Raw genomic sequence first — 22,432 nt, forward strand, 5'->3', positions numbered from 1 at the left:
ATGAGAACATATACTCCTACTCTCACTTCTGGGCAAGCAGTGACGTGCTGAGTTTCATCATCTCCCGCCAACACCAGAGGAGTTGCCAGTTACTTCTTGGCCAAAAAATTCATTTGGTAGAGGTGGAAACACAAAGCAATGACAGACAATTCTCCCATTGCAATTCTGTGTGTAGGTACTAAGTCAATTTGCAGTGGGTGTGTGTATATATATGTATATATATATATATATATATATATATATATACACATACATATATATCTATCTATCTATCGATCGATCAATTGATAGATAGATAGATAGATCGATACATGTAAAATGCTAAGTGCACTGTAATGACAATATGGGTGTCCAAAATCACTCTAACTTAGGGTGAATATGGACATCCTAGGGTGGAATTCTGATGCTCACAATAAATGGCTATAAACTGCCCAAGATCTTCACCTCTTCCAGGACATCCCTGAGGAAAGAAGGGCAAGTCTGAATCTTTAACAGTTTTACAGTAGTTCTGTAACACTACTGTGTGCAAATTACTGAAACAACAATATAGCAATTCACTTGAAAAAAAGCAATAAAATAGATAAAACATTCAGAGTACTCTACTCAACTTTAATTTTCTGTACTCCCCTACATTCGCCATATACAGGGTGTTCAGTAAATATGTAGCAAAAATCAAGGGGTGTATGCCGGAGATGATACTGAATGCAAATTACTAAATGGGCACATTGCAAAATCTCAATAGTTTGGGTGTTACAGCATTTCACAGATCTGTTATGGATGTGTTGGAGTCAGGGGATTGTAAATGAGATGTCCATCATTTACAGTGAGATTTATTAACAGTATTATAAAACATGCTATACAGCAAATGTTCACAACTCAGGACTCCTTGCTTAATGCATGCTGCAACCCGTCGCAAAAGTGACTTTAGCACACGTTCCAAAGCCCTCGGATTGTTGTTGATACGTACCTCACTGTCCTGTGCACGACACCATATTTCCTCAGGGTTTGGAACCTCTGTGGCATACACTTTGCTTTTAATGTGTCTCCATAGGTGCTTTATTCCATTATGCTAGAATAACAAGGGATTACCTAAATGCTGTGTTTCCTGGACAATGGATTGGGCGAGGTGCCCCAGTGCCGTGGCCACCTTGGTCACCTGACATCACTCCCCTTGACTTCTATCTATAGTGGCACATTAAAAGTGAAATGTATACTACAGAGGTTCCAAACCGTGAGGAATTGTGGCATCGTGTGCAGGATAGTATGACACATATCAGCAACAGTCCTGGGCCTGTATTCTGCATTGTGCTTATGGTCGACCCTAGCTAACCGTCATAGCTAAGCAAATTTATGACAGTCAGTCTTATGGCCGTCGGAAGTCGTCGGCCATACCTCACTAATCCAACAACACAGTCAGCTGCTAGAACGCACCGCTCACAATTTGTCAACTTTAAATTTATAGAATAAAATAGGTTCTTGGCATTATTTTCTTGGATTTAAATTGTTTTAACTTCATATTACGACTTTTGGGGAAGTTAGACATAGTAAAATAGGAATTCGTTTGTGAGAAAATGCGCTGAAACGTATTCCCGTTGAAAAGTGTGTAACCAAAAACACTGTCTGACTAGTGTAAACTTAACCTACCTTATTAATTTCGTCTAATTTCATATTAGTATTTTTTTTTTGGCTAGGCTAAACTTGGTTAGGTTAAATTTTATTATATATATATATATATATATATTTCTTTATTTTTTTATTCATATCATTATTTATTATAATATACTTAACCTACATTACAAATATTTTCTTAAGTCCAAAGAAAGTTAAAGAAAATGTTCATTGCTATGGACAGCAATGGGACAATAACCAGTTCGTCTGGGTTAGGTTGAGTTATATATTTCTATAATTTGTTTCGGGTTTATTTAATATTTTCATATTTTTTTACACTAACCTTAACCTAAAGTATTATTTTTTCGACCAGTCTAAACTTTACCTATCCCATTATTATTATTTTATTATATTTAATTATTTATTATTTAATATTTTTTAGACGTCCATAATTAACCTAACCTGCTGGGGCTAGCCCTACAAGTACTGTAAAGCCCAAACTCTGCACATTTGCATTTTTCCGGTAGCAAGATAACGTAGTGTTATGATGACCTTAAGCTCCGGGGTGAGTGGGTTTCTCCTCTTGGTGTCATTCGATAAGGCGTCTCTCACAAGATTGGTGACATACAAAATACCGTCCCTGTCTAGCCGGTATCTCTTGATAAGCTCAGCATCACTGAGCTCGTTAAGCACGTCCCTTCATCGGAAAATATTCCTCGGCTGGGGATCTGCTTGCTGTGGTGCGGCCATGTTGACACACTTCTGACGGTCATAGGCGGCGTTAAGACAAGGTGAACCCGAACATACCATCGCGCGTCTTATTATGGTCGTCCATAGGAGTTTATGGTCGACCATACGAGTTTCTGACGGAGTTATGTCTAAAATGCGCCATTTTGTTTAGATATGTACGACGGACTTAGCTATGACGGTTTGTAGAATCTGGGCCCTGGGGCTTTGGAACATGTGCTACAGCCCCTTCTGCAACGGGCTGCAGCATGCATTGAGCAAGGAGGCCAGAGTTGTGAACATTTGCTGTAAATATGAATGACATACCAGTGTTTAGCATATTGTATAATACTGTTAATAAATCTCACTGTAAATGATGAACGTCTCATTTACAATCCCCTGACTCCAACACATCCATGGCAGATCTGTAAAGTGCTGTAACTCCCAAACTACTGAGATTTCGCATTATGCTCATTTAGTAATTTGCATTCAGCATCCTCTCCGGAGTACACCCCCTCATTTTTGCTACATATTTACTGAACACCCTGTATATTACAGCCTTACAAAAGACACCCCTCCAAACACTTCTTTCTCACATGTTTCACTAACACACCCAACCACAAAATACAACTACAATCAATTACCTATGCTATGACTTTAATGACACCCTTTCCATCACAATACAATTACTCACTGCACACATTTTTCTAACACAACACAATCTATCCTTAACCCCTACACCGCGGGCATGTTTACCAATGTTTTGCGTGTGCCGCGGGGTTATTCGGGCTCCGACAGACTCTCAAAAAATATTTGCCAAAAATCAGTTATTAGTCCTAGAATAATAAAATTACATATGCTTATGGCACATACCTTCAGCTTTCTCCTGGAATGTTTGTTGAGCCTTCGTCGGTTACCGTAGGACTTGTGGAGACCTCTGAAGTTGGGTAACGAAGTCTCCACTTTACACTTCCCGACAACCCGTAATATGATTACTACAGCAAGATATTAACACTATAAACACTACTCTATGATTTTCAAGTAGTTTGGGATCCATACTTCAAAAAAAAAAAAAACACTGTGAAAGCAATGAAAATGACGAGCGCGTCTGACCGTCGCACTTGCGCTACTTCGCTCTTGGTACTCTGTCATTTATTATTCATAAAACCCCCTCACACTTAATATTTCTATTACTATATAACACTTATATATATCTACAGTCTTTATCCATAAGTTTCCTTCAGTAGTATTAGTTTATTGTCACTGTTGGGATTCAATTTCTTTCAGTAAAATATGTAGCATTCACTTTCTCGACCTGTATACTAGCATTGAGAGTGAATGTCACTTTCACCTTCACTCTCATAACTCATAGTATTCAGACAAGCTAGAGTGAAACTTTCACTTTCATTACTCCTAGGGTACATACTTGTATTCTTATACTACTACTCATTTACATTTCTATTTACGTTCTCTATTTTATTTACGTTATTTACATTTCTATTTTATTTACACTGTGTTATGCACTGTCACTTGAAATAACTTATAAAACTATTTTCCACTGTTCACGTATATTTACATTCATTACTTTCACTTGCTGTTTACACATTATTTACAATTCCACTTGCACTGTTTTACTCAATAGAAAGATCGTAGTCACTCTTTTATCAATTGTCAGCCCTTTACCTCTTTCCACACGAGGTTTAGTAGGGGGTAAAGGTCACAGGGCCCTTTGCATGGGGGTGAAAAGTCCCTGAAGCTAGCAAGAGTGAACTGACGTACCTCCACGTTAGAAGATGAGAGTGAACTGATAAGGGTGGGCCAGGGTGGTGGCCTAACTAGGGAAATTCATTACTACCAATGTTAGCCTCTTGAAACAGCTATATATAGCAGTGAAATGATTGGCAGGAAATCTAGACAATACATTATAAATTAGGTAGTTCCAGGTGAATGTAAGTATCACTTAGGCTTCTCCCTTCCCTCCTTATATGTATATTTATTACGAAAATAGATTATAGGGCATATTTCAAGGGGAAATAAACAGCGAAAATTAGCGAACGAGTGCACGTGAGGTGTTGTCAGGTGATAATTAGCCAATTCCAGGTGTATGGCACTCTCACTTACCTTATTTCTTTCTTGTATATATTATTTGGTATAAGAATAGGGCATAGGGCTTATTTCAATGGATGAAATCAGTGAAAAATTCCAGGGAAGATTTACTTAGCGTAGCATGGCTGGGCAGGTGAGAGGATAGGGTAATGGAAGGGGGGTAGGGAGGGGAGTCAAGAATGGGGAGAAATGGCTAAATTGTCAACAATGGATGGGAGTACAAATGAGATCAGGAGTGCTGACTAGTGCTGGACATTGGCAGTACTGATAGATGATACAAGCCCCCACTTGGAAGCCCGGGTGAATTCAAAATAACACAGAATCACAAAAGCGATGCACTGCGGTATGATCCCTTGCTCCCAAGCGTCACGAAAGTGACGCCCCGCGGTTAAGGGGTTAAACATAACCTAAACAAAATATCTAGAAATATCCACTTGAAGTGGCTCGATTTCTGCAGTTCATTTGGTGTATATCAACATGAGCTTAAGACCAAAACCACAAAAAAAACAAATACACCTCTTCTTGTTTCAGTTACATTCCTGTTGCCTAAATACCCTCAAATCAACACAATGTAAACTACAAATATGAAATGGTACCAGACATATCTTGCTTCTTCAGACATATGTGTACAACTATCACTATTCATAAAATGAGTCAAGTGGATTTGCATTATATATGTGAAAATTTCAAGGTGTTCTTACACTGTTGTTGTGTCTCTGCTTTCATGTTGACTGCATCGATAACGGCCTGCACTGTTGCCTTGCTGATCGTCGCTGTCAGTAGGGATGTGTTGAAGCTGCAGTTAAAGCTACAGTTGCCACCTTGCTCTTGGGGTTTAGCAATTTCTTTGGCCAATGCTTTTAGGTAGTCATCAGAGAGTTCTTTCTCGATACCCTGTTGAAATTAGCTAATGTAAATGTTTCACACTATAAACATTCTTGCAATAAAATATCAATACTGACCATACACAGAAATACAGTACAGTACAGTGTGGTAATCATAGGGGCATTTGTCTTCTTAGTATAATAGGAAAGGTGTATGGTAGGATACTTATTGACAGAGTTAGAGAAAGAACAGAGGAATTAGTTGGAGAAGAACAGGGAGGCATTAGGAAGGGAAGAGGTTGTGTAGATCAGATATTCATTCTTAGATCTTTACTGGAAAAGTTTCTAGAGAAGGGAAAGAAGTTATATGCGGCTTTCATGGATTTGGAGAAAGCATATGACAAGGTGGATAAACAAGGATTGTGGAAAGTATTAAGAATATATGGAGTAGATGGGAAGTTGTTGAATGCTGTGAAGAGTATGTACGATGATGCTAAGGCTGCAGTGCGTGTGGATGGTGAACTAAGTGAATTTTTCTCTTTGAAGGTTGGGTTGAAACAGGGATGTGTCATGTCTCCATGGTTGTTCAATCTGTACATGGATGGGGTAATAAAAGAGGTACAAGGTAGGGTAGTGGATGTTGGAGTGGCCATGGTGAGAGAGGATAGTGTTTGGAAACTCCCTGTACTGTTGTTTGCAGATGATACTGTGTTGTTGAGTGAAGACGAAGGGGAGCTGCAAGGCTTGGTGGATGGGTTTAGGAGAGTGTGTAAAAAATGTAATCTAAAGGTGAATGTAGGGAAGAGTAAAGTGATGGTCTTTGAGAGAGGTGAAGTCAGTGAATGTGCAGCGAGGTTGGATGGTGAGGAATTGGAAAATGTGAGTACGTTTAAGTACTTGGGTAGTGTGATGAGTAAGGATGGAGGTTTGGAGGGCGAAGTGCTTGAAAGGGTACAACAGGGAAGAAAGGTTGCTGTTTCCTTGAAAGCAGTGATGAGAAACAGGGAAGTGAGCATGGAAGTGAAAAAGTTACTACATGACAGTATTGTAATACCAACTCTAACGTATGGAAGTGAAGCTTGGACGTTGTTGGAAGGACACAAGTCAAAGGTGAGAGCAGTGGAAATGAGTTATTTAAGAGGAGCCTGTGGAGTCACATGGAGAGACAGGCTGACGAATGAGGATATAAAGGAGCGTTGTGGTGTGGATGTGGATGTGATAGGAAGCATTATGAGGAACACATTGAGGTAGTTTGGCCATTTGGAGAGGATGGAGGGTGAAAGACTGACGAAGAGAGTGTATGTGAGTGAGGCGGAGGCCAAGGATGAGATGGAGGGATTGGGTGGAGAGGTATATGAGAGAGGGGGGTGTGAGTTGGGAGCAGGGCAGTGAAATGGCGGGGGACAGGGCAACGTGGAGGCAATTTGTTTGTGGCCACCCCAAACGGGATTGAGGCGTCTGACAATAGATAGATAGATACTAGCTATATATCTTACAAACTCCAAGACTGCTGTGTAAACTATAACTATCTTTACAATATCCACGCAAAGGAAAAATGAAACCTATGAGCCTGATCTCTTCATTATAAAATAGCCAACAAGTACTGACGCTGAAACCAAAGGATGGCTAGGTTGTCTGCACCTACTGGAGATGTGGAGAGAACACTGAAGTCTATTCTAGATTATAGCTGAGGGGAAAAAAGATCAGAGGCCCTTACTGTTAAGTTGTCCAATGACTACAGAAAGAGTTAAAGCATATGCTAACACAGCAACGAAATCAAGTTTTGGTTCTGATACTAACTACCAAGTATCTGAGCCCAAGAAACTGCTGCCAAAGATAACTGATCGGCCTTTTCCTTACCCTGGATGACTCTGACATAACTTCAAGCATTTTAAATAAGAACAGCAAAATTAAGACATTCATGGACAGTGGCTGTACTCTCAACCTTCTCTTAGCAAGAACTAAGAATGATACTAAAACTGCCAACATGAAGATGTCTCCTGTGGTATGATCCTACACTATAGAACATAGTAGCTATATCTAATGTAGGTCTTACAAGATGACGTGCCTCTGACAGATTTTGGTAGCTATGCAGTGTCACCACTGTCAAGGTCTTCTATGTTTAAACAAAAACTGTGGCATATTACAATTGTGCAATCAGCACGTTCCACGAGTGGATTCCACAATTTATCCATATCATCATCATCATCCAATCCTACGTTGCCCCATGAGGAGCGTAGAAGCCCGGGGCTAGGTAAGTTGGTCCTGACATTTAAGTTGAGAGTGACCAGCCTCACACATCCCTGAATGGCATTACATGAGCAATAACCCCAACCATCCCTTGGATATAAACCTTCACCGGCTCAATTCGACTGGAGTGCCATAATTACCCACTAAACCACCAGGTGTCAATATCTGGTTATATGGTTACCACCCAGCATAGCAAATGGTTTCCTGGTGTACAGGAAATCATTTGGCCTGTCACTCATTGCAGAGTCACCCACAGGCAGAAGCATGAGGAAAGAATGAAGGAAGGAATGACATCAGAGGAAGTGTAAAGTCACCCGTAGGCAGAAGGACGAAGAAAGAATGAAGGAAAGAAAGACAGGATAGGATGGAAAGAAAGAAGGATGGAGGAGAGGAAAGGGCAGACACCCGAGGGCAGCACTACATCGAATGAGTGGATAGTGAGCACTTCCACCTACCACAAATTTATCTATATGCTTAGTTTTATTCATGGAATGGGGTGATACTGATAAATACGATGACACAAGAACAGTGGTTTTATATTACTCAAGTCTTGCTATACATTTCTTTGCTATATGAAAAATCACTAGAACAGTGAACTACAAGTTGTACCCAGTTTTACTATAACAATGGTGAAATTACAGCAAATTCGCTAGAACGACAATTCTGGTGGATGCATACGACAATCCAGTGCATACACGGTGCCTCCTAAGCACTGACAGTCAGCTGTTTGAGCCAAGATGGTTGCCCAGTGTTAACATTCAATGATCATCTCACTTTCATTCCATTTCATGTGTGCAAGGCCATTGAAACACCAGTGCTACTGTCAGCTGACCATGCAAGTTTATGACAAGTGCTGCAGTGTGCAATATTAAAGTGAAGTGATAACTTTTTGTGTGTGAAATACCATTAGAACAGTGAACTACAAGTTGTACCCAGTTTTACTTTACATATCTATCTATAGTCCGACGCCCTAATCCCACAAAGGGTGGCCGCAGACAAAACACTCCAAGGCACTCTATCACCCACCATTTGACTACCCTCCCCCCAACTCACTCCCCTCTCCCTCATATACCTCTCAACTCAATCCCTCCACCTCATCCTCAGTCTACCCCTCCCTCTCCCTCCCTTCACCTCACCTACATACACCCTCTTAGTCAGTCTTTCATTCTCCATTCTCTCCACATGTCCAAACCACCTCAGTGCATTTCTAATCTTCTCAACCACATCCACATCCATCCCACAACGTTCCTTCACTTCTTCATTCGTTAACCTGTCCCTCCATGTCACTGCACATGCTCCCCTCAAGTAACTCATTTCCACTGCTCTCACTCTTGACTTGTTCCCCTCTTGCAAGGTCCACGCCTCGCTTTCATACGTCAGGGTAGGGATCACAATACTATCATGCAGTGACTTCTTAACTTCCATACTCACCTCCCTATTTCTCATCACTGCTTTCAGTGAACCAACAACCTTCCTTCCCTACTGTACCCTTTCACGAACTTCATCCCCCAAAGTGCCATCCTTACTCATCACACTACCCAAGTACTTGAATGCACTCACATTCTCCACATCCTCACCATCCAACCTCACTGTACATTCTGTGACTTCATTCCTCTCAAACACCATAACTTTACTTTTGTTTACGTTAACCTTCAGCTTCCTCCTCCTACACAGTCCCAAATTCATTCACCAAACCTTGCAACTCCCATTCATCTTCACTCAGCAATACTGTATCATCAGCAAACAGCAACACCGGAATCTTCCAAATCTCACCCTCATTCATTAGAGCCACCCCCACATCCACTGCCCTACCTTGCACCTCCTTCACAATCCCATCCATGTATATATTAAACAGCCATGGAGACATCACACAACCCTGTTTCAGTCCCACACTGAGATCAAAGAACTCACTCAGCTCACCATCCACTCGCACCGTAGCCCTAGATCCTTCATACATACTCTTCACAGCATTCAACAATTTCCCCTCCACCCCATATATTCTTAATACCTTCCACATACCTTGCCTATCTATTCTGTCATAAGCTTTCTCCAAGTCCAGGAAGGCAGCATACACTTTCTTTCCCTTCTTTAGATACTTCTCCACTAAACATCTTAGAACAAATATCTTATCTACACACCCTTTTCCCTTCCTAAATCCCCCATGTTCTTCTCCAACTAGCTCCTCTGTCATATGCCTAACCCTATCAATGAGTATTCTACCATATATTTTACCAGTCACACTAAGAAGGCAAATACCCCTATGGTTACCACATACTTCTCTCTCCCCTTTTCCTTTGTATAAAGGAACAATTATACTATAACAATGGTGAAATTACAGCAAATTCGCTAGAACGACAATTCTGGTGGAAGCATACGACAATTCAACGCGTACACAGTTCCCCCTAAGCATTGACAGTCAGCTGTTTGAGCCAAGATGGTTGCCCAGTGTTAACATTCGATGATCGTCTCACTTTCGTTCCATTTCATGCGTGCAAGGCCATTGAAACACCAGTGCTACTGTCAGCTGACCATGCAAGTTTATGACAAGTGCTGCAGTGTGCAATATTAAAGTGAAGTGATAACTTTTTGTGTGTGAAATACTGTACCAAAAATTGTGACTTGGATTTTGTCTCCTGAGCATACATGGTGCTTCCAAATTAAGTTGACAATCAGCTGTTTGAACCAAGATGTCTGCCCAGTGTTTACATTCACTGCGATACTCTTGTTCCATTTCACTTGCACAAGGCCATAGAAAAGTCACTTTTATCACCAAAAAAACAGTGCAAGTATGAAACAAATAATGCAGTGTGCAATATAAAATGAAGTGATTAATTTTTGTGTGAAATACTGAAACTTGTAACTTGGAAATCATGTCTAGTGGAAATAAGTGGTGTTATTGAGGGCACCGAGGGCAAACTTTTTTTTTCTTTTTCAAGGTTATGTGGTCAAAGGCCTCCTCTCTGCCCCCACTAAACCCATGTTATATCAACCTTGTTATGTGCTGAATTGCTTTGCGATGGTTTTTCACACGATGTAACCTCATCATATAGCAAGGCATAATTGTATCTCATTATATTTCTGTATATGAATCTGAGAACAACTGTGAAGACAAACTCTTAAGCTTCACATTTTTCCCAGTAATTTTGGAATTCAAAGACAGCACAAATGTGGCACCCCACGAATGTGGATTCCTCATTTTGCTTAAGCATATCAGCTAGCAACAGATGCGACTAGAGGCATCCACATTTTTGTGTGACCACATGGATGTGTGACCTTAGTCATAGATCCAAGAGGTGTACTAGAAAGAGCAATGAACCCAAATGTATTCTTTGTGTTGGACCCCATAAATTTAGACAACCATGGGCTGAGTGGTTACTGAAATAAGGAGTTCAAAAACTGCTATGAGCTGGGTATACAGAAGCCAGAACCTTGAAAATCCCTGGGCTACACCTTCATATACTTATTATCTCTATTTAGCCTTCAACCTGTAACTAAAGCACTTCAAACAAAAAATGAAAAACCCTCCAAAGCCATTCCATCTATCGGTAGAGCAAGTAAAATCATGCCTGTAAAGGATCTGTAAAGAATCAGCCCTTCTGGTGCAATGGGATCTGAGATATGTTTATGATCAGGTGGGATGTTAAGAGTCAAGTCAGAAGAATAGGATGGGATGGTGGTAGATGACAAGCCTCAAACAGGACAGTATGCCACGTGTATACAGTCACCATAGGCTGACAGGTTGTCATGGCAATTACTGGTACCATATTCACCATGTCACAGCAGAAATGGGTGAGGTGGGTGAAGAGATGTGGACAAGCTTAGCAGCGATCCCAGTAAGTGGTAGGATATGTCAGGGGAAATATCATTTAATATCCTGCAAATACAGGTATTATAAGTTAGGTGGGCTAATACAGTGCAAGTTAACCCGCCGCGTGCCAGCTATTTTTAACCCTATGGGTCACCCAAGTGCCAGCCTTTTTTTTTTTTTTTTTTTTTTTTTTTTTTTTTTTTGCAAAAATGATAGATTCTGATGTGGAAACAACGAATTTTGCCATTAAAATGCTCACCGAGGCTCGGAAACTGGATTTATTGAGTTCTGCATACTCGTGTACAGGTATAGCCGCTCTCTCACGCTGACCACATACGCGATAGAAAGCCGTTTTCTATGTAAGGTATACTCAGGTATTTATGCTGGGAAGGTATAGCAATGTTCAGTACACTTTTCTGATTACTGTACTTATTACTTCAGCATATACCATAATCTGCATGTCTTTCTCACTGTGAATGCATTATCTTACACTTACTTGAAGATAGGTACAACCTGACTTCATTACGTACAGCCCTGGCACTTACAAGAAGGTATTTACAACTTGACTTCACTATATAGTCCTTACACTTACAAGAAAATATATACAACTTACACTTACATGAAAATATTTACAAAATGCCTTCAGTATGTACAGCACTGGCTGTGGCACACAGGCACAGTGAGGCAGAGCGAGTGTGAGGGGGGGAGTGAGTGACTGTATGGCCTTGACAGCCTGGGAGATGGTAGAGGAACAGTTACCTTACATGCCTGCCGATTTTTACCCGCGAATCTTGAAAAATGCGGTCACAGTGAAGTTTTTTATTTTAAACCGTTTTAAAACGGCACTGGCACTGGCCGCAGAATTATGTCAGACCGTTTTAATATGACACTGGCACGCGGCGGGTTAAAGATGGAGGAACAAAAAATATGCATAGTGTTCAGAAAGGAAAGGGTGGCATGCATGGTGAGGCAAATTGGAACAAGGACAGTGGGCCCATGCTTTGCGTGGGTATTGTTTATGCTAACCACCCTTTACACAGCAACCCCAATTTATACCCTTCTCTTTACACTGACCATTCTGTGGTTTATGCTGGAAGATCGCAGCTATGAACCCAGATCACCAACTTTAACATTCAAAACATCCACACAGTGACAAGGAGGTCATGGGATGCTGACATCATGGCCTTGATGCATGTGCACACACACCACTCTAGCTATCCTTTCCCTGACCCTTTCATCCATGTTGGCCACATATGATCTCCAACCTTGATCCACAAGCATGTCAGAATCACACATAATTTGCTGCCAGTTTAGCATTTAACCTGTACTACTTGAATCATAATGCCAAAAAATGGCTCTCATTGTGGTAGCAAGGGTAAACAGGTGCCACTCACTGTACTACTGAAAAAAGTAGGACACTCCCAAGCACTCAGATGCTGGAGAATGAGTGATGGACACTGCAAAGCTTTACAAGATTAATGAATCAACTTTAAGGATTGCGCTAGCTTACACCTGGCTACAGTGGAGCAGACCATCAGGCGTGGCTGGCTGCTCAACTGACTGAAATGTTTATTGTTGTAAAAGCACTGGGTTATGGTTATGGACAGGCAAGGGCATGGAGCAAGGGCATGGAGCAAGCACACACGCAAACCCACACCCTATGACCACCCAGCAAGCACTCTCCCTCTCTCTCTCCTCTTCTACTGAAAGTGCCATTTTCACAATATTTCATATTATGAATATGTGACTCATAACAGAGAGAGAGAAGGAGTCAAGGAGAAAGACTGAAAGTCAAGAAGCTGCGGATCAAAGAAATGGCTGATGAATACAGGACCAAAGTAGGGGACGAGTTGGAATAAATGAACATAGAATGTCAGGGATCTGGACAGCCTGTGGAATGCATATAGGGATTGGTCAGTTAACCCATTAACTGCACATGGCGGTTTTTGGGAGGTGTCCGTGGTGTGCAGACATAGGGGTAAAAATGGAATTTCCCAAAGGCCAGATTTAGTCTTAGGAATTGAGATAACACAAGCCAGAGTTAGAGAAAGAACAGAGAAATTAGTTGGAGAAGAACAGGGAGGCTTTAGGAAGGGAAGAGGTTGTGTAGATCAGATATTCATTCTTATATCTTTAGTGGAAAAGTTTCTAGAGAAGGGAAAGAAGTTGTATGCGGCTTTCATGGACTTGGAGAAAGCATATGACAGGGTGGATAGACAAGGACTGTGGAAAGTGTTAAGAATATATGGAGCAGATGGAAAGTTGTTGAATGTTGTGAAGAGTATGTATGATGGTGCGAAGGCTGCAGTGTGTGTGGATGGTGAACTAAGTGAATTTTTCTCTTTGAAGGATGGGTTGAAACAGGGATGTGTCATGTCTCCATGGTTGTTCAATCTGTACATGGATGGGGTAATAAAAGAGGTACAAGGTAGGGTAGTGGATGTTGGAGTGGCCATGGTGAGAGAGGATAGTGTTTGGAAACTCCCTGTACTGTTGTTTGCAGATGATACTGTGTTGTTGAGTGAAGACGAAGGGGAGCTGCAAGGCTTGGTGGATGAGTTTGAGAGAGTGTGTAAGAAACGGAATCTAAAGGTGAATGTAGGGAAGAGTAAAGTGATGGTCTCTGAGAGAGGTGAAGTCAGTGAATGTACAGCGAGGTTGGATGGTGAGGAATTGGAAAATGTGAGTACGTTTAAGTACTTGGGTAGTGTGATGAGTAAGGATGGAGGTTTGGAGGGTGAAGTGCTTGAAAGGGTACAGCAGGGAAGAAAGGTTGCTGGTTCCTTGAAAGCAGTGATAAGAAACAGGGAAGTGAGCATGGAAGTGAAAAAGTTACTACATGACAGTATTGTGATACCAACTCTAACGTACGGAAGTGAAGCTTGGACGTTGTTGGAAGGACACAAGTCAAGAGTGACAGCAGTGGAAATGAGTTATTTAAGAGGAGCCTGTGGAGTCACATGGAGAGACAGGCTGACGAATGAGGATATAAAGGAGCGTTGTGGTGTTGAGGTGGATGTGATAGGAAGCGTTATGAGGAACACACTGAGGTGGTTTGGCCATTTGGAGAGGATGGAGGGTGAAAGACTGACGAAGAGAGTGTATGTGAGTGAGGTGGAGGGGGAAAGAGGGAGGGGGAGGCCGAGGATGAGATGGAGGGATGGGGTGGAGAGGTATATGAGAGAGGGGGGTGTGAGCTGGGAGCAGGGGAGTGAAATGGCGGGGGACAGGGCGACTTGGAGGCGATTTGTTTGTGGCCACCCCAAACGGGATTGAGGCGTCTGGCAATAGATAGATAGATAGATAGACAAGCCAAAGTATATAGTAACAAAATATTAGCTCAGTATTTACCTTGGTAAAGCCATGGATGAACATCGAAGTGTCTAATTCCCTATTGGAATGTATTGTTTTCATTTTCTTTTTCTTTTTCTGTTTTAGTTTTGAAGGCTCAAACATGCTTGCATGGGTCGGCCTTGGTCACCATGGCACTATATTCGAAACTGACTTGTGCAGCCAGGGCTGTATTGAGCAGTTTCACTTGGAACAATGTATAGAGCAGTTAATGGGTTATGAATGCTAAAGCAGTGTCCGGTGTGGCAAGAGCAACAGCAAAGAAGAAAGGTACGGCATGGTGGGATGAAGAGGTTGAGAGCAGTGGAGGAAATAAGGAAAAAGTGGCTAGAGTGGTTACAGAACAGAAGTTCAATTGAAAAATGAACATCATACAGTATACTGTATTGAGAGCAAGAAGCACATAAAGATTAGTGAAGAGGAAAAAAGAGGAGGTAAATGATGAAAAAAGAAAAATGAATGCAAATTACTCTGAAAATAGGAAGTTATTCTGGAAGGAGGTGTGGAAATGTAGAAGTGACAACAGAAAGAAATGTGTGCGTGAAGGCTGCAAGTGGTAGATTATAAACTCACGGGGGTGAAGTAAGGACCAGATGGAATGAATATTTTGAAAGCCTGATGAATGGGAATAAAGACAGCAGAGCCGCTGTAAACATGACTGGTGTTGGGGGTATGCAGAGAAGGAATGCAATGCCAGGAAACATGACACTCACACAGGTGAAGAACACTGTGATGCAGATGAAAAATGGGAAAGCAGCTAGGGCTGATGAGGTATATGCAGAGATGATTAAGTGTTGTGGAGAGAGTGGAATAAGTGCTTGCTGGAGATATGTAAGAAGGAATGGATGAGTGAAACTGTGCCTGCAGAGTGGAAAAAGGCTGTGATTGTACCCCTGTACATAACAGTGAGCCAAGTGAGTGCAAGAATTATTGTGGTATAAGTTTATAGAGTGTTGTAGGGACGGTATAAGGAAGAATTACTATAGAGTAGGTAAGAGAGATATCAGAAGTCTTAGTGAGTGATGAACAGGGTGGCTTCACGAATGGCAGAGAATGTGAGGATCAAATATCTGCAGTCAGACAGAGAGTGAAGAAGGCTTATGAGACGGACTATATGGTGTTTATGGCATTTATAGATCTGGAAAAAGCATCCGACAAAGAAGACAGGGAAGGACTGCAGAAGGTTTTGGCCATGTACTGCATAGATCAATGACTATCAAACTATGGGTCGCGACCCAAAGGTGGGTCGTGAGAGGAATTTTGATGGGTCGCAGGGACACAGAATAGGCCTAATGCTTTCAATGTATTTTATTTACTTAATCGAAACTGTAAATATTCTAACTACGCTATTAGCATATTCATAATAACTACGACAGGCTATATACTGGCTACTTTCTGTGTGTGTGTGTGTGTGTGTGTGTGTGTGTGTGTGTGTGTGTGTGTGTGTGATTTATTTACCCTGTGGGTCGCAAAAGCCTTGAAATATTCCGAACAGGGTCACACACTAAAAAGTTTGAGAAGAGCTGGTGTAGATGGTGAGCTGCTAGGTGCCGTCAAGAGATTTTATGACGGTAGTGAGGCATGTGTAGGGGTGAATGGGGATCTAAGTGAATGGCTCACGATCAATATGGGCATGCGACAAGGTTGTGTGATGTCCCCATGGCTGTTCAATATATATATATAGACAGGGTGATGAGACAAGTAAAAACACGAGCAATGAAGATGGGGATGGCATTGGTACTGAATGGTGATGGATGGAATATATCAAATTTCTTGTATGCTGATGATGCAGTAATACTTGCAAATACCAGAGAAGAACTTGGTAGACTAGTGCAGAGTTTTGTTGACATCTGCGAGCATTATGCCTTGAGAGTAAATGTAGAAAAGAGTAAAGTGATGGTAACTGAGAGACAAGGTGATTCCCAGTGTGATGTTAGAGAGTATGAAGAAACACTGGAATTGGTGAGAGTTCAAATACCTAGGTACAGTGATAGAAAAGAGAAGAAAATATGCAAATGAAGTGGAAAGTACAGTGATACAAGGAAGGAAAGTAGCTGGTGCTATGAAGATCTTGATAAGAAACAGAGGCTTGAGTGCTGCAGCTGCATGAGCATTACAGGAAGGAGTGTCAGTGCCAACTTTAACATATGGATGTGAGACTATGGTGTGACATGAAAATGAAAAGTCAAAAGTGATAGCAGTGGAGATGGGACTGCTGAAGTATGTATGAGGAGAAGAGAGAGTGGATAGGATAAGAAATGATGTGATTCGTGAAAGATGTGGAGTGAGGATGTCTGTGGACACCATAATCAAAGAGAGTGTACTGAGATGGTATGGTCATGTGGAGAGAATGGATAATAACAGAGTGGTGATAAAGGTATATCTGAGCAAATCTGAAGGAGGGAGGAGGTGAGGTAGGCCAAGGAGAAGGCGGAATGATATGGTGGATGAGGGTGAGGAAGAGAGATATGGAAGTTGGTGAGGATGAGGAACTGACAAGAGGTCGAGCTGGCTAGATGAAAGTTGTGAGAAGAAGTGCATGATCAGGGATTTGGCACCCCATTTTAACGCGACAGCATCCGGATTGACTCAATCCGATACGTTTATATGATGCTACACAATGTGGCGAGTCTTTTGGCTTATCAGATACAGCCAGGATTCTGTGGGTTTGAATGATGAGTGAATGGAAGCGTGGCCCAATGGACTCGGCAACTTTGCCTGTCTGGACACTGTTACTCCTCATTCTGCCCTAGGGTGGGAAAGGAGATCCGGATGATGATGATGAAATGTATTAGACCAAAGTTTACCTTGGTGAAAGTTGTAAAACCAAACACTGAATGCAGTTCTGGGGCCAGAAAGGGTGGAAGAATTGAGGTCTTTAGGAGTTAAGATGGACTTTGCTCTTTGTTTTAGAGCTCAGTGGCCTTGCAAAATTACTAGCCTCTGATCAGCTGACACTATTTGCTTACAATGTTCATTTCTTATAGATTTCATAAGCTTGATTTTACACACCAGAATATGTACATTTCACTCTCATATGACTAATGGTTACCACATATTTGACCATCATATAATGTCAAAAATATTAATGTTACCCATTGAGTAGAGAGAGAACATAAATTGCACCAAAGTAAGTTTGGTCTCATAGATTTGAAGGGTTTGATTTTACACACCAGAAAATGTATATTTCACTCTCATATGTCTAATAGTTAGTTACTGCAAAACTGACCATCAGAGAGAGAGAGAGAGAGAGAGAGTCACTCCTTGCTATGAGCAAAAATGGGACGTCCTTGAGAAATACGGGGGAATATGAAGGTGGAGGGAGTTGGGGGGCATCAGAAGGGGGAAAGGGAGGGAATATCCTGCCACACACAGCCAATATGGCTTAGAGGGGGGATGGGGGGTAGTTTGGATGAGAGGGGACACAGAGGGCAGGATCCACTTGGGCAGAGGGAGGTGGAGAGATGGCATGGGGGGTCCCTCCCCACCAAATCTAGAGAGACCAATCAGCCTAGACACCAACAGCTATTGTACTTTCCATTGGCTAAGCTCCATATACGTCATCAGAGAGGTAGGGATACCTCGCGCCAGTTTTTGGTAGTTTGCGTACCGTACGATCAGTGATCATAGGACTCTATGTACTGAGGCCTCAACACATCGACAGATGATGATAGGGCTTTAGGGGTTAAACCCAGAGTCTCACTAAAATGCAGCATTTATCATCTCTACTACTGAATTATGGTGAATTTAAATTCCAATGTTACTTCCATTATTCTTGTACAATCAATATTTCATATGCCTGATAATGATCAGTGTGTGTTATGCATGCGTCTGACAGGGACAGAGCTTTCAAAAGGGATATAAGAGGGGCTTCTTAAAAATTCTTTGGAGATCTTCCCCCAAACTAGTAGTATAACAATGTATCTTCTGGAACCGTTTATGTGGAACTCATTCAATGAGGACTGTACCTACTCCCCAAATTACCTGTATAAAACAAGGACCCACTGTACATCGTATGTTTATAAGCATTATCTGGAGGGTAGCACTGGGGGAGGGAGGTTAAAGACACAAATTTTGGAAAAGGAGGAGGCACATGTCACTCATTTACCTGACAACTCACAGTGAAGATAGTATGTCATAAAATGCTTTATTAAAAATTATATCAAATGACAACCCTGGATACCAGTAGTCATAAGAGAAAGTTTGCAGGAATATATAAACATATAATTACTGTCAATTATATACTTACTTTAAGAACTAAAAATGGAGAGCTGAGAGCCTGAATTAATGCAACTGTATTTTGATCCTTCACTGCATCTTCTATTCTCTCCATGGCACAGAAAGCTGAAAAAGAAAAAAAAAAAAATGCATTAACAATTGCTGCTATATCAATCTATCTATCTATCTACAAACAGATGCCATAATTCCATATAAGCTGGCCATTTGTCATTGAGTTAGCTGTTTTACAGGGAGGGACACTAACCATTCGTCAACCCACTTGCTGACAAATACGGAACACATGTGAGCTGGCAATATAGTTAACACCCAGCGTTGTAAATGGTTTACTGGCTTACAGGAAACTACAGTATTATTTCACTCTATGTAAAGCCAACTGGAAGGGAAAGAAGAGTAATTAAAAGTGACAAGAAAGATGGGAGAAATAGGAAGAAAGGAGGACAGACGGAGAAAAAGAATGATCAAGGTGAAGGAAGAAGTAGCCAGCGCTACATCAAGTGAGTATAAGAGATCTTACTATACCTAACTGTGTCCATTAAAATCCACAAACAAAAACTACACATAAGTAACCCTCACCATTAATATAGGTGATGTGCCCCTGGATTTCTGCCTGGGTGAGAAGTTCATCATACACATCAGGTATGTAGTCTTGGTCACGGCTCTGAAATTACAGAACCATGTATCAGAAAACAGTGTGGCCTAAAATTAGCAGGTAAGTATAGCTTTGCAATTTACATAAGCTCACACCTTAGCTGTACTGTATTCCTTTGTAATTCATATTGCAGCTAGTATGACTGACAACATACTAGGCCTAAAACAATTTAATTACAGAGAACTTATAGTTTTTAAGCAGTAAAATGCATACACTCAGCACCAAACCATATCTGTTCATAACATAATTACTGAGGATGTTCATTTCATTTGTTTTTTAAAAGCTCCAAAATGCTTGCATGTATCGGCCTTGGTCACCTAAAGGTGACTATCCATGCTGCTCAATCTCCAGCATCTTCCTTATTCAGTCCCATATCCGAGGTCACACTCAATGACCTCGTCTCAGGACTTTTTCGATCTACCTCACACAATCCCACCCCTAATGTTAACACTTCTCACTCTCCCACCCTCTCCACATGCCTATGCCACCTCAATCTATCTCCCCTCATCACAACACCAATACATTACAGTCCCATCCTACCTCTCTACTCTGTCATTGTAAACATAGCCCCCCAAGGCCTTGCATTCAAGGACACTGCACATCCACCTAATCATTGTCATTTCTGTATGACTGAGCATGTGAACATTCTTTTCCTTAATTGCCCGGGTCTCATTACCATACCGCATTATGCTGCTAACACATGCCGCATACAAACATCCTTTAGCAAGGAGGGAGAGCCCTCTCAGTGTCAGGAGAGGCAACAGCTCCCTGAACTACTTCCACCCTCTCCTCACTCTAGCCACAGCCCCACCTTCAGCACATGACATGTCTCCCAAACAACAAAACTCTTCCACAAACTCAGGAGACTCACCAGCAAGATCAATCTTTTCACCAACATCATTATCATCTGGACCTCCTTTCTCACTCTGGGGCAGGGCGAGGAGTAGCAAGGTCCAGACAAGCTAAAGTTTGCCCAATTCAATAGGCCACGATTCCATTCATTCATTTTTCAAGCTCACAGAATCCTAGCTCCATCAGATAGGCCAAAAAAATTTCATCACGTTCTGCAGCTTCACATATACAGTAAAAGTACTCTCATTGGCATCTTCGGGACCAAGCAGGTGCCGACAGGGCAGAAACTGCCGGATGACCAAGAAAACCTGCCAAAAAGTTTCTAGCAATCGTGGTCGGTCACCCCAAAGCAATCAGTGTCTAGCAAGTATTATTGGTCAACCCTAAACACTAAATGTTTAATATACTTACACTTAATATATTTGATGATATAATACACACAACCTTGGATTAATGCTGGAAGAGCAGAGAACATCCATAATAGCACTGTTTATGAAAATCGCAGAAATACCAGAAATACCATAATACCAGATGCAGAATGAGAGGGCTTTTACTGTACCTATCTCACAGAGTCAATCAGAAGGCTGTCACGATAAAAAGAGATGCCAAATCCCTGGTTATGCACTTCTCTACACAATATTAATTCAGCAAGCTCAGTCTCTTCTCAGTCCCTTAGCCTCACCAACATCCATACTTCTCTTCCTCACACACTCATATACCATATCCCTCCACCTTCTTCTTAGCCTACCTCATCTCCTCCCTCCTTCATATTCACTCAGATATACCTTTTTCACCACTATTGTCATCCATTCTCTCAACATGACCAAACACCTCAGTGCACTCTCTTTGATTCTGGTGTCCACAGACTTCCTCACTCGGCATCTTTCAAAAATCACATTATTCCGTATCCTAACCACTCTCTGTACTCCACATACATTCATCAGCAGTGCCATCTCAAATGCTCTTACTCTTGACTTTTTATTTTCATGCCACACCATAGTCTCACATCTGTGTGTCAAAGTTGCTGCTAACACTCCTTCATGTAAGCCTCGCACACCTACAACACTCAAGCCTCTGTTTCTTATCAAGGCCTTCATGGCACCAGCTACTTTCCCTCCTTGTGTCACTCTACTTTCCATTTCTTTCGCATATTTTCCTCTTTTTTCTATCAATGTACCCAGGTATTTGAACTCTCTCACCAAATCCATTCTCTCTCCATTCACTGTTACATCACACTGGTAGTGGTGGGCATAATCGATTGCTTGTAATCGATTACATCGATTACAAGGTAAAATTTTTCACTAATCGATTATAGTTCCAAGTAATCGATTACCAAACGATTACTCCCAGCATAAATTACACATGAAATATATATTACAGACATGTGCATCTCACTGGATTTTACCCAATACATATCAATCTGTTTTATAATAAACGCATTAATTCATGAAGATATAAGTAAAAAAAGAGGTAGCTGAGAATTAACTGTGTACATATGAGCAAATTATAAAGCCGGAGCCTCAGACATTGAAGAAGGCACATCTAATACAACAACAAACTCGTTCATGCAGTTTCTGTGTACTACTGTGTGCTGTGTAGGCTGTGGCGGGTGTGCACTACACAGCTGCCAGCTGTGTGGCAGTGTGTGAGTTGTGTGACTGTGCAGCGGGTGGCTCAGCAGAACTGATTACTGGTTAATTAAATTTTCAGGTACAGTATTAACCCCTTTGGTACCGGACCTCCTACTGCACGTGACGTGGTGTATCCCAGCTTTTTCCCATGGCGTACTGGCGCAATATTATACCAAATAAAAGTGTCATGTATCTTATGTAACAAGGAACTATTCTAAACCGCTTTGTAGTAGATCTGAATGGAGTAAATTATATATATCAATAATAATAATATAATAATAATAATAATAATAATAATAATATAACAATAATAATAATAATAATAATAATAATAATAATAATCCATCCATCCATCCATTGCCAGACGCCATGTATCCCAGACGGGGTG

At 41.3% G+C, this 22,432-nt stretch overlaps 1 protein-coding gene across 1 annotated transcript in view; it reads right to left on the bottom strand.

Annotated features, from left to right (window-relative positions):
• LOC145412864 (ras GTPase-activating-like protein IQGAP1) overlaps positions 1 to 22,432 on the bottom strand; it is a 220,163-nt gene that overhangs the window by 148,508 nt on the left and 49,223 nt on the right. The window contains exons 7-9 of the mRNA XM_080282664.1: positions 19,486 to 19,570; positions 18,923 to 19,017; positions 5,142 to 5,334 (exon numbers count right to left, since the gene is read on the bottom strand). Of these exons, the coding sequence (XP_080138790.1) occupies positions 5,142 to 5,334; positions 18,923 to 19,017; positions 19,486 to 19,570 (373 nt within the window). The remainder of the gene's footprint in view (positions 1 to 5,141; positions 5,335 to 18,922; positions 19,018 to 19,485; positions 19,571 to 22,432) is intronic.

Source organism: Coenobita brevimanus, chromosome 94, assembly GCF_032717465.1.
Source record: "Coenobita brevimanus isolate Jiangsu-jjx chromosome 94, ASM3271746v2, whole genome shotgun sequence".
Taxonomy (NCBI): domain Eukaryota; kingdom Metazoa; phylum Arthropoda; class Malacostraca; order Decapoda; family Coenobitidae; genus Coenobita; species Coenobita brevimanus.